Source organism: Cervus elaphus, chromosome 5, assembly GCF_910594005.1.
Source record: "Cervus elaphus chromosome 5, mCerEla1.1, whole genome shotgun sequence".
Lineage (NCBI taxonomy): Eukaryota > Metazoa > Chordata > Mammalia > Artiodactyla > Cervidae > Cervus > Cervus elaphus.
Window position 1 is genome coordinate 111,189,538 of NC_057819.1, and position 10,430 is coordinate 111,199,967.

Below are 10,430 nucleotides of genomic sequence, written 5' to 3' on the forward strand. Positions count from 1 at the left end.
CACTTTCCCTTCTGCAGACTCTGTGAAGAGTGGAGTGGAGATGGTAAGAGGGAGGGAGACAGAACTACAATAAGTGAGAATGTGGGGATTTTCTCAAGTTGGCAGAGACTTTTTGCTATTGTCTCAGCCATATAGGGATTGAAAAGAAGGGAGGGTTGAATAAAGTTGATCTTTCTTTTTTAAGTTCTGTATAACACTTGTGTGTACCCCTCTTGTATTATTCGTAGGCCTCTGATCTCTTATATCCGAAAGTTCTACTACTATGATCCTCAGGAAGAGGTATACCTGTCTCTAAAGGAAGCGCAGCTCATTTCCAAACAGAAGCAAGAGGTGTTGGAACCCTCCACGTAGCGAGGGGCCCCCTGCTGATCACCACCAAGGGTATGCATATTCCACCTCACTGTCCAGCCTGGTCCCTTCCTGGGCAGTTATCCTGCACTGGACCTAGCCCTCTTCCTCCCACCCCATGCACATACCCCAATCCAGGCATCTGTCCAGAGAGTTGCCACATCTGATCACAGAGTCCCAGCGGGGCACATACCCCAACGGGGAGAACAAATAGACAAGAGAGGCTTGAGTATTGCAAAGCAACATGCATGCTAATCACTGAATATATATAAAGAGGAGGCCATAGAAGTGCAGCTGTTGCACAAATGACATGTAAAGCAGGAAACCAAAGGGGAAGGAAACTTCATCAAAGGGAACACAAAATGCCTTTAATTGCAATAGGCATGCACTTCAGTGAGAGTTCTCCTGTCCCATGGCTTAGAATATGGGAATGAGGAAAAAACAGCTTGCTCTTCTGTTTAAAATTCCATCTGGGCCACTGAAAAGTAAATTGGTGAAAAGAATAAATGAATTAACTAAGGAATTCATTTATATAAGAGTGTATCCCATTGCTATACTGAGTTTTATTTGTTTGTTTTCCCATAAAATACCTTGGAATACTGGTTTGTACAGATAAATTCTAATTAGTCTTGGGGATTCCCTGGTGGTCCAGTGATTAGGACTCCATGCTTCCAGTGCTGAGGGTTCCGGTTTGGTCCCTGGTTGGGGAACTAAGATCCCCACATGCCCCGGGGCTCAGCCAAAAAAAAAAGTCTTCTTAAATTACATTAATGTGAATATTGAAAGTAGAAGTAAGTAGGGAACAGAATTACCAGAAAGTGGTGATTTTGATAGTAAGGGTTACGTGTCATGTTCTAGTGATCTACTGCTGGGGTCAAAGACTACCCTCCCCCTCTCAGTGGCGAGTGTCCTTTCTAAGCACTGAATTCTTCTAACCTCATCCGTTTCTAATCGCATCCCCAATACAAAACAAAGGGGAAAAACCCATAGGTGTGACAGCTTTAGAGTGGAAAGGGGGCTTTAACTCTTCCCACCCTCTCAGCTCTCTTCATAATGGGAGAGAGTGACAGCTGGTGTTTTTGTCCCGTGGGTGTTTTTGGGCCATGACTCAGATGACCCTAGCTGTGTGTCTCCTCTTGGCTCTGGATGTCTCTGATCCTGTGCTCTTGAGGGGAGAGCATGTGAGCCAGGACTAGCCAGGGGAGGAGGAATGAAGAGAGATCAAGAAATGGTAACTCCGGGAGGCAGTTGAGTTTTAACTTAAAGGATCCTGGGCTGGATGTGCAGTTTCTTTGTCAAATCTTCAGTTACAGGCATACCTGGGAGATGTATCATGGGTTCTGTTCCAGAACACTGGAAAAAAGCAAATTCGCAATAAAGCAAGTCACATGATTTTTTTGGTTTCCCAACGTATATAAAGAGTTTTATCTACACTATACTGTGTCTGTTAAGTGTGCACTAGCATTATGTATAAAAAATATACATACCTTAATTTAAAAATATTTTATTGCTAAAAAATGCTAACCATCATCTGACAATGTGGAGTTGCCACAAACATTCAACTTATAAAAGTGCAACAAAACAAGTTAAATGAGGTGTGCCTGTATTGGCAAGTTGTGTGTGCTCAGAAGTGTCTCCTAAAACATTTAAGTGCTCTGTTGTCTAGGAGGGTTTCTCTGTTTGGTGGCTTTGCAGTGATTAGGGTAGGGAACTGGGGGGACCCACCTGTTCATCTGCACTGTTGAGGAATAATTGGGACCCTTCAATTAGAGCACTGCTCTGTGGGTGCTGTGCCTTAGGAGGAGCCTACATGAGCACATATACATTCAGAGAAAGGTTCAGGATGGTGGGGGCTGTCCACACTTCATAATGCAGGGAATAAATTATTATCATGGACCAGAGAAATTTTAAGGTGAGAGGGGTTGGAGGCTAAAAGAAGTGTTTGATAGATTTTCCTAAGAGTGATCAAAATTTATTCTGTGTGGTTCCAGGGGGCAGGGCAGGAACACAGAGTAAGTTATAAAAGAGTTCAGTCTCCAGCTTTATTTCTACTTTATTTTGTTTTTGGTCACACTGCACAGCATGTGGAACTTTCCTGACCAGGGATTGAACCTGTGCCCCAAGCAGCAGAAGCTTGGACTCTTAACCACTGGGCTATCAGGGAAGTCCTCAGTTTATCTTTAGAAGAATCTTTTGAACAGATCCAAATATGGAATGGTTTTCTGCAGGAGTTAGTGAATTCCCCATTTGTTGATTCAGCAGACCTCTATATATTAAGTAGCCAGTACGAATTGGGAAGAGAGTGCTGAAAAGATAGTCAAAGGCCCTGTTCTCACAGAGCTGCAGTTCTTTAGGGAGAGATAGACAGCAACAAGTGAGTAAGTGAATTGGCTAGTTTCAGTTGACTGTACATGTTGTGAGGGAAATTAAATTGGGTGAAGTTCAGTGGTTAGTGGTAACATGGCATTCACACTCAAGTTTGAATGATCAGGAAAGGCTCTTGTGAGGGGGTGACATTTCAGCTGAGATTTGAATATCAAGGAGTTAACTGTGAGAGGACCTGGGAGCAGACATTCTAGGCAAGAGATCCTCTAAGTACAAAGGCCCTGATAGGATCAGGCATAGGCTGGGGCTGGCCATTGGTCATGAGTGTGGAGGGGCAGTCATGTATCAGTAGAGGATTGCACTGAACTCCCGGGGTCTCTTTTTTGCTGTGACTCTGGGATTGTTGCTTGTAGCAGAGGAAAAGCACCCTGCTGTGCTTGCTCTGAGGACCCCTTGAAAAAAAGGGAGGTTCTCTTGGGAATTCTTCCCAAGGGAAAGGCGTTTTAAGGTATGAAATTTGGCCATTATGATTTCTTTTTTTTTTTTTTAAGTGTCAAAGATTTTATTTAACTTATTAAGGAAACCAGTATGATGTTACAGCCGATCTGAAGGTCAGTGCAAGGAGTACACATGTATATAGGCAAGCTGGCCTGCTAAAGTGAATTTACAAATCACTGCCAAATAGGTCTATATTCATTGGGTAATAATCATTAACATTCTACTGACAAATTAATTTGCACTACTACGAACAAAAATCACCTGTGACACTACAGGTTTTCTGCAAATTACAGAGTTGTAAACAGCTCAAAGTCTCAGGACCCTATAGACTTAAGTGAAAGTGAAGTCAGTCAGTCGTGTGTGACTCTTTGCAACCCCATGGACTGTAGCCTACCAGGCTTCTCCATCCATGGGATTTTCCAGGCAAGAATACTGGAGTGGTTTGCCATTTCCTTCTCCACATTATGATTTCTTGTTGGTCAGACTTGTTTTAATTTCAGAGTTCTTAGAGGCCACTTGGTCTGTGCATGCTGTTTCCTGGAGAATTTCTTGCCAGGGTGCTTGGAGTTATGGGACAGAGTGACAGCTGGCACAGTGCCCTTCTTGAATCGGAAGGTTGACGCCACACTAGCCTTTGGGATGATATGTCAGCCCTCTTCATTGGCCAGAAGCCACAGGCTTGCAGCTGTTTCTAGCCTGACTCACCAGGGATTCCTCCAGGGACTCAGTTCCTTTTTTGGTCCCTAGAGCAGGTGGGCCTTAAGGGAGAAGCAGAGGGGAAGAGTGAATGGAAAATAAAAGGGAAAGGGAACGAGAAGGGAAGTGGTGTGAGGGCATCTTTATTTGTCATTTGGTGGTAGGCTGCTCAGGTCTCCATGACAAAGGCCACCCCTGCATCCCCAGCCACCTGCAGTGTTTGTGGAAGCACTGGGCTTTGCAGGCTACACTCTCCCTTTGAGCTGTACTTCTCTACCTCCAGAGGCTGTCCTTTGCCTCCGTTTTGATTCCACTGTATTGAGCCACTCTAATTTTCCCCTTTTTTAACCTAGGCATTTGGTTGCCAAGCTCCAGTTTCAAAGAACCAAATGAAGCTACCATGAAAAGGAGAGTGAGGAAAACAGGAGGGAGTAAAAAGGATTGGGATCCTCTGTGCAAGAGACTGGTTCCCCTCACCACCCTGGGGCTTGGATGAAGCACAGCAGCGGACTCTGAGCAGGGCTCCACCATGTCACATCCAGCCCTGTGCTCCTGGAGCTGGATGAACTGCCCGGAAAACGGGAAGAAGTCTCAACACTGTTCCTTTTTCAGAAGTTTTGTTTTGTATATTTGCATATCTCGGTACAGACTCACCCTAAAGGCACCTGGGGTTTGTGCCCATTGGATTGGAAGTGGTGCCGAGGGTGAGCAGGTCTGGGGGAGGGAAGAAGAGGAGAGCGGGTTGCCAGTGACGGTCATTCAGCTGGTGCCAAAGGCAGAATTCCAGTCTTCACATTGACGTTGAAGAAGGGGAAAGAAGGAGACAGAGTGCAGATCAAGTTGGGAGTTGCTGATTGAGGAGAACCTGCTTCTCTGTAAGCATGGGTAGCTTTAGCAGGAGCAGGAAAGAAAGGAGGGTGGATAGTCTCAAATAGAAGATGCTGGACAAAACCTGGCACATGGCCCTACTGGGGAAGTAGTGACTCCTCATATACCTTCCTTCTGAGGTTTAGGAACCTAATTTCAGAATCACCTCTCACAGAAGCTGTATTCGTTCTGTTTACTGAATTCTATAACTTCACGTTAGCCCTGTTTTCCCCTCAATCCCTTCCCTCGCGATAACTTCATTTCACTCTGGTCATGGTAACATCATTCCTACTGCTTCTCCCAGCTGTCAGGCAGTAGTCTTTTCATCACCTGAGCAGTTCAGAGCTGCAGTCTCGGGCTGCTGCCGTTAATGGAGCGTGCTTCCAGATTCTTAATGGCAAACGGTACCCGTGACTGAGGAGTCAGTGTTCCTCACCTCCATATGTCTGTCAGCTAGTAAGAGGGAATGTGGAGGAAGGTGAGAAAGGAAACTCTTGTGCTCTTCCTCGAGAAAGCTCCCTCATGGCTCAGCTTTAATGGGATGTTTGAGATCAGTGAGGAAGGAGGAGACCATTACAGCTCATCTTCTTAGGTTGGTCTGAAACAGGAGGTAGCAAAGGCTTCTTTATTTTCCTGAGTTCTTTCTAGCAACTCAGACATCTTCCTGAGTAATATCTTGTTTGCCCTCCTTTCATTGGGAAGTCTGTCAGATGCTGATTTGAGAGTTGCCTCTTTTCCAGATGGAAGTAGAGGAAGAGGGAGAAAAATTCCAGTGCTTTTCTGAACTGGGCCATTGTCAAATCACATAGCATTATGAGTTTGCTTTTATGTAGAGTTACTCTGGGGAGAGGTTTGTTATTAAGATGTGAAAATTGAGCTGTTTGATCTTTATTACTCTTTTGCAGTAAGTGTTCCAGTAGACTGCCTCTTTTGGTTCCCCTGTGTTTATATCTGCCTCATCTAGTGAGATAAATAATGTCAGGTTTGTGGTTTCCTGATGGTTTAGGGTGAGGCCCCAGTGTTCTGGTAATTTATAGGACTGCCTCACCTGGAAACATTGACCTTCTGCCTTACGTCCTGCGTGGAATGACCGTTCTTCCTCCTTTTAGCTGAATAGGGTGGAAACTTGCATTGTTACCTGGCTGTCAAGAGGTAACCCACAAACTGAGCTTTGTAGCATAAACACAGCACACCTCTGCTTTGTTGTGTGGTGCCTCTTCTCTCTTTGGCTGTCGTGGTAGTATTACCAACCAGTTAAGATAGTGATCCCAGGAATTGGCTTAACCAATGGGTCTTACCTCTTGAAGGTGCAAATTAACTTGCCATCTTGCAGAAAGTGCCACCCACCAAAAGCCTACTGACTGGAATCTACTGAGATCCTCAAGTGGCTGTTTTGCAGCTACCTGAAATCTCTTCTTTAAAAATTACGTTTTAGTGTGCACTTGCCTGGCTCTAGGCTAGCTACTGTGGAAAACACAAGAGGTGGAAGACATATTATCTGGCCTAAGGGAGCTTTTAGGTGATGGCCACATTTGGAGAATGACTCAGCGTGGCAGAGGAGAATCAAGGGCTGGCTCTTAAGTTCAGAGTGGGTAAGATCATGGTAGACCAGATGGTCTAGGAGAGCTCTGGGGCTGTGAGACTTTGGTTTTTAGGTGAGGGGAGGACACTGAGAAATGCAGGAACAAGAGCGCAGATGCAGATCTCTGCACAGTGTGTACTGAACAGTGCACAGCCCCAAGTTAGAGCAGCGGCATCAAAGAATCCTTCTTCTGTGCTGTGGTGTAGACCAAAACTTCCTGGTCATCAGGTAGATGTGAATGCTGAGGGGTTATGATGGCAAGGTGGAGCCCAGAGCCAGAAGTCAGCCAGGGGCCCCTGCCCCTGCCCATGGCTGGGGCTTCACTGCTCTCAGCATAGCCAGAGGGAGGGAGGCACAGCCCTGGACCCCTTGTGGTACCAGCGGTTTCCACTGGAGAATCTATACTCTCAGGTACAAATCCAAACCAGCTGAGGAGGCGTGACCCACCCTCAACCATCAACCTTTCTCCTCCCAGGAAGGGTAGTGTTGACCGTGTCTATGATCTGTCTGTGCATGAGTCACAGCCCAGGCTATACCCTACTTCTTCCTCAGTAGAGTGGCTGCAGAACAGAATTGTGCCAGAGGAGACAGGCTCCATCCAGAGGTGAGGAGGAAGGGCACCAGCCTGGTCAGTCAACAGAGAGAGGGAGTGGGAGCAGCTGGCTATCGTCAGCACCTCCCCTTCACCCGCCGGCTGTACCCCCATCCTGCTACCAGTTCTATGTAGTGCTAATTGAAAAGCAGTCTGCAGAAGAACTCATTCCTTTTTGGTGGTGGTTGTATTTTCAAGTCACAGACTGGAAAAGGTTCTCACTTTTAGGGACCCGTCATTGGTTGTGGCTAGGTGATGTCAGTACCTCGGATCTGCCTGTTTAACCTTCTCTTGTTTATGACTGATCTACTGTAACCTTCCTCAGGACAGGTGAGAACCACTGTGAGCTAGTGACAGTTACTGCTACAACTTGCTATTACTTGAAACTCATGTGCTGTGGTCACACAGGAGTGAGGAGGTATGGGGTCTTTGGTGTGGGACTAGATAAATAGGTGACGACTAGGTCTTAGGGACAGTTGGCAATGACCTTGGCCTGGTTGCCTGCCTGTGCCTAGATACGGTGAGTGTGACACCCTGTAAAGCCAGCCCTGGGTGGCAGCTCCCAGCCTCGTGAGGGCAGAGGTGTGGTGGGGAGCCCGTTACCATAGTTTCTTCTGCTTTCATGCTTGTCCCTGGGGCTGATTCCACAAGCCCCTTATTAAGGTTGGGAGTGATGTGGGGATGGCCACAGAACCCCTACGCTTCCAGCAAGAACTGGCGAGAGACAGGGTGGTTAGTGTTCCCAGATCCAGGGGTGAGAGACTACAGCAAAGCTGGGTGCCAGCCTTGAAGTCCTCACCCCAGGACCCAGAAGAACATGGCCTGCTTGAAACCCTTGACCCTGGTAGGAAAAGGCGATTGGAGGAACTTGTCCCCTTGGTTAGATTCCCCGCTGCCCTACCGCCTCTCCGGGGTTGAGCCCTGAAGTTAGAGGCCTCAGCACTGGGATGTACAGCTCCGTGGCTGCTGGAAGGAGGTCTGAAAGTCTGTGTGCATGTGTGTGTGTGTCTTTATTTGCAGAAGTCTTGCCACTAATGGGGGTGTGGAGAGCATCCCCACTGAGGGGAGACCTGCTGTTTGTTGTCCACTTCTAAGAGAATGACACGCCCCTGTCCCTAAGGGAGGAGCTTTTGAGTTAGACATTTTCCCTATGGGAATCCTCTTGGTTTGGTTCGTGGGAAAGGAGGAAGTGGAGAAGTGATTTTTAGCTCTAATTGTCGACACAGCTGTTCTTACATGGAATTTGTGCTATTGCATACATGGAGCCATCTTTCTTTTCACTGCAGCAGTGTTTATCAGTAGTTCAAAATGATTTATTTGCTCCTGGGGAGTAAAACCTTTTTTATTAAAAAAGAAAAAGAAAAAAAAAAGTGTGTCCCCCCTCCCCCCATGATAGCTATAGGATTATTGGGCCACACAGCTCAAGAAGGCAAAGTCAAGTCTGCCAGTCCCCGTGATCTATCCTGTTTTGACGTTGAAGTCTTCGTGCTCAGCACAAAATGGCAGGAGGCCTTGCGAAGATGAGCGTGAAGCCTTGGGAGGTGTGAGGGGAGAGTTGGAGCATAGAGACACAGGCACTGGGGACTTGGATGCCGCAGTTAGAAAAAGAGAGTAGGGAACTGTATTTAAATGATCGATTCTCTAATCTGCCAGGGAAAGACCTTTCTTTACATGCAGATTCCATATTGTCTTTGTCCTTTTCATGCTTCTTGACCTTCCTGGTAGGTGCCCCTGAATTCTTCCTGTTGCCCATCTCTGCCCCTTCTCCCATTCCTTCCCACTCTGGTCCCCCTCCCAGGAAGCCAGTCCTGCATGCTGAGTCTGTGACATGCCTCCACGCCCATTTCATCTTCTTAAGAGGGTACCTGGAATTGCTTCCTCCCCCCTCCTACCCCCTCTTTCAAAATGCTGAGAGGGGCAGGCAAACAGCAGCCAGTCAGGGCGGTGGAAGACCTGAATGTCTGCTCGCAGCTGGACTGCGATCCTAGTTGCTCCTGGAGATGGAGTGTAGTTGAAGTTAGGACACTTCTGATCAGAACCCAGGAGATCACAAACCACACAGCCCCGCACCGAGCTGCATCCTAAGCCCCCTACTCGGCTCAGGTGGAGCGGGAAGGCTGGTCTGACCACTCCATCCCTGGTGCTCCCTTGAACAGGGCCCTGCCCCTCACTGTCAGGCCCAGAACCTTCTCCAAGGGACAGGCGTCATCCAGGCACCGCTCTGTGGGCAGACCTGTTGGGATGCCCGAACTGGTGCTGCTTGTGGCATGGCCACTGCTGTACATTGTTCGGTTGTTTTTAGGGAACTCAATGACGAGGGCTGGCGGTCTGCGCTGGGGTGGTTGCCAGTTCTTCACCAGAAGGGGAGCCACATCCCCCTGCAACCACTTCCGTCCTCTTCTGCCACCCCACCCTCCTCCAAGCCAAAGCATGGCCTGGCTTTTGTCTTCCCATTTAGTTTTTCTCCTTTCCTCAACCTTTTTGTGCTTAATTTATTAAAATATTTGCTGTATAATTTATTTTCATAAACTATAAAAAATTACTAAATGGTTAAAATAGACTTGCAGGCCAATCTTAAATGGGGTGGGAGGGTCTGAGGGTGGGGTGGGGAAAGGGAAAGATGTTTTGATATAAACAAAACAAATGCACTTTGGATGTGTTTTGGTATTTTTCTGGGGATAGATGGGGGGTGTTGGGATGTCCCTGTAGATTAGTTCCAGAATGGGGTGTCTGTATATACTGTATTAATAGGCATGTTTGACTCTTGTAAAGGGACATTAGTAGCTGCTGCAGGTCCTGTTTGGAAAACCCATGTACAATTCCCGGTTTTTTGTAAAGTGTCAGTGCGGGAGACATTTGACTCTTGTGTTTGTATCTCCTTTTTATGATTGCTGTACTGACCCATGTCTTTTTGCGGAAGGGGTGAAAAGAGATTTGAAATAAAAATGTTTAGAAATTATTTCATGTTATTTGGGTGGTTGGTTCTTAGTCCCTCTCTCATCTCATGACCCCTGACACCATAACGACCCACTGAGGGTCAGATGGCCACCCTGGCACTCGGGGAATCCCTGTGATGTCAGCTAAACGGATCACATCCAGAAGTGGTCTTGTCAGAATTAGATTGGAAAATTCTTGAGGCTGATGGCCGTTGCTCATAGCTGCTTTCTCCTTCCCTAGGAAGTGCAGGAGAATTCCAGAGAGCTTTCTGGGCCTTTCTGCTCTATTTTGGGAGAGTTCATACTGCATACCATAATGGTCATTCCTAGTTTATATCTAGACTGGCAGTCAAGGTTTTTCATGAGTTTAACCTGTGTCCCTCCTGTTTTTCTAGCCCACTCCCTCTTGAGTGGTCCTCTTTGGAGAGGAGAGGACCAGAAATGTTTCTCTGATTGTGGCTACTTGGAGCCAATCAAATCTTCCCTCTTAACTCTCTTACCCAGTTCGTCTCCAAGTTCCCCACTTAGAAGGCTGGCACGCTAATAACCTTGGCACATTTTGGAGAGTTTTCTGCAGTTTCTCTGC

The 10,430-nt window shown here is 47.0% G+C and overlaps 1 protein-coding gene across 3 annotated transcripts in view; it reads left to right on the forward strand.

The window, feature by feature from the left end:
- SOCS7 (suppressor of cytokine signaling 7) overlaps positions 1–9,867 on the forward strand; it is a 34,934-nt gene extending 25,067 nt beyond the window's left edge. For all 3 annotated transcript variants that reach the window (XM_043904354.1, XM_043904356.1, XM_043904355.1), the window contains 2 exons: positions 228–381; positions 4,221–9,867. In XM_043904354.1, the coding sequence (XP_043760289.1) occupies positions 228–351 (124 nt within the window). In that variant the 3' untranslated portion in view covers positions 352–381; positions 4,221–9,867. The remainder of the gene's footprint in view (positions 1–227; positions 382–4,220) is intronic.
- Positions 9,868–10,430: the final 563 nt, after the last annotated feature.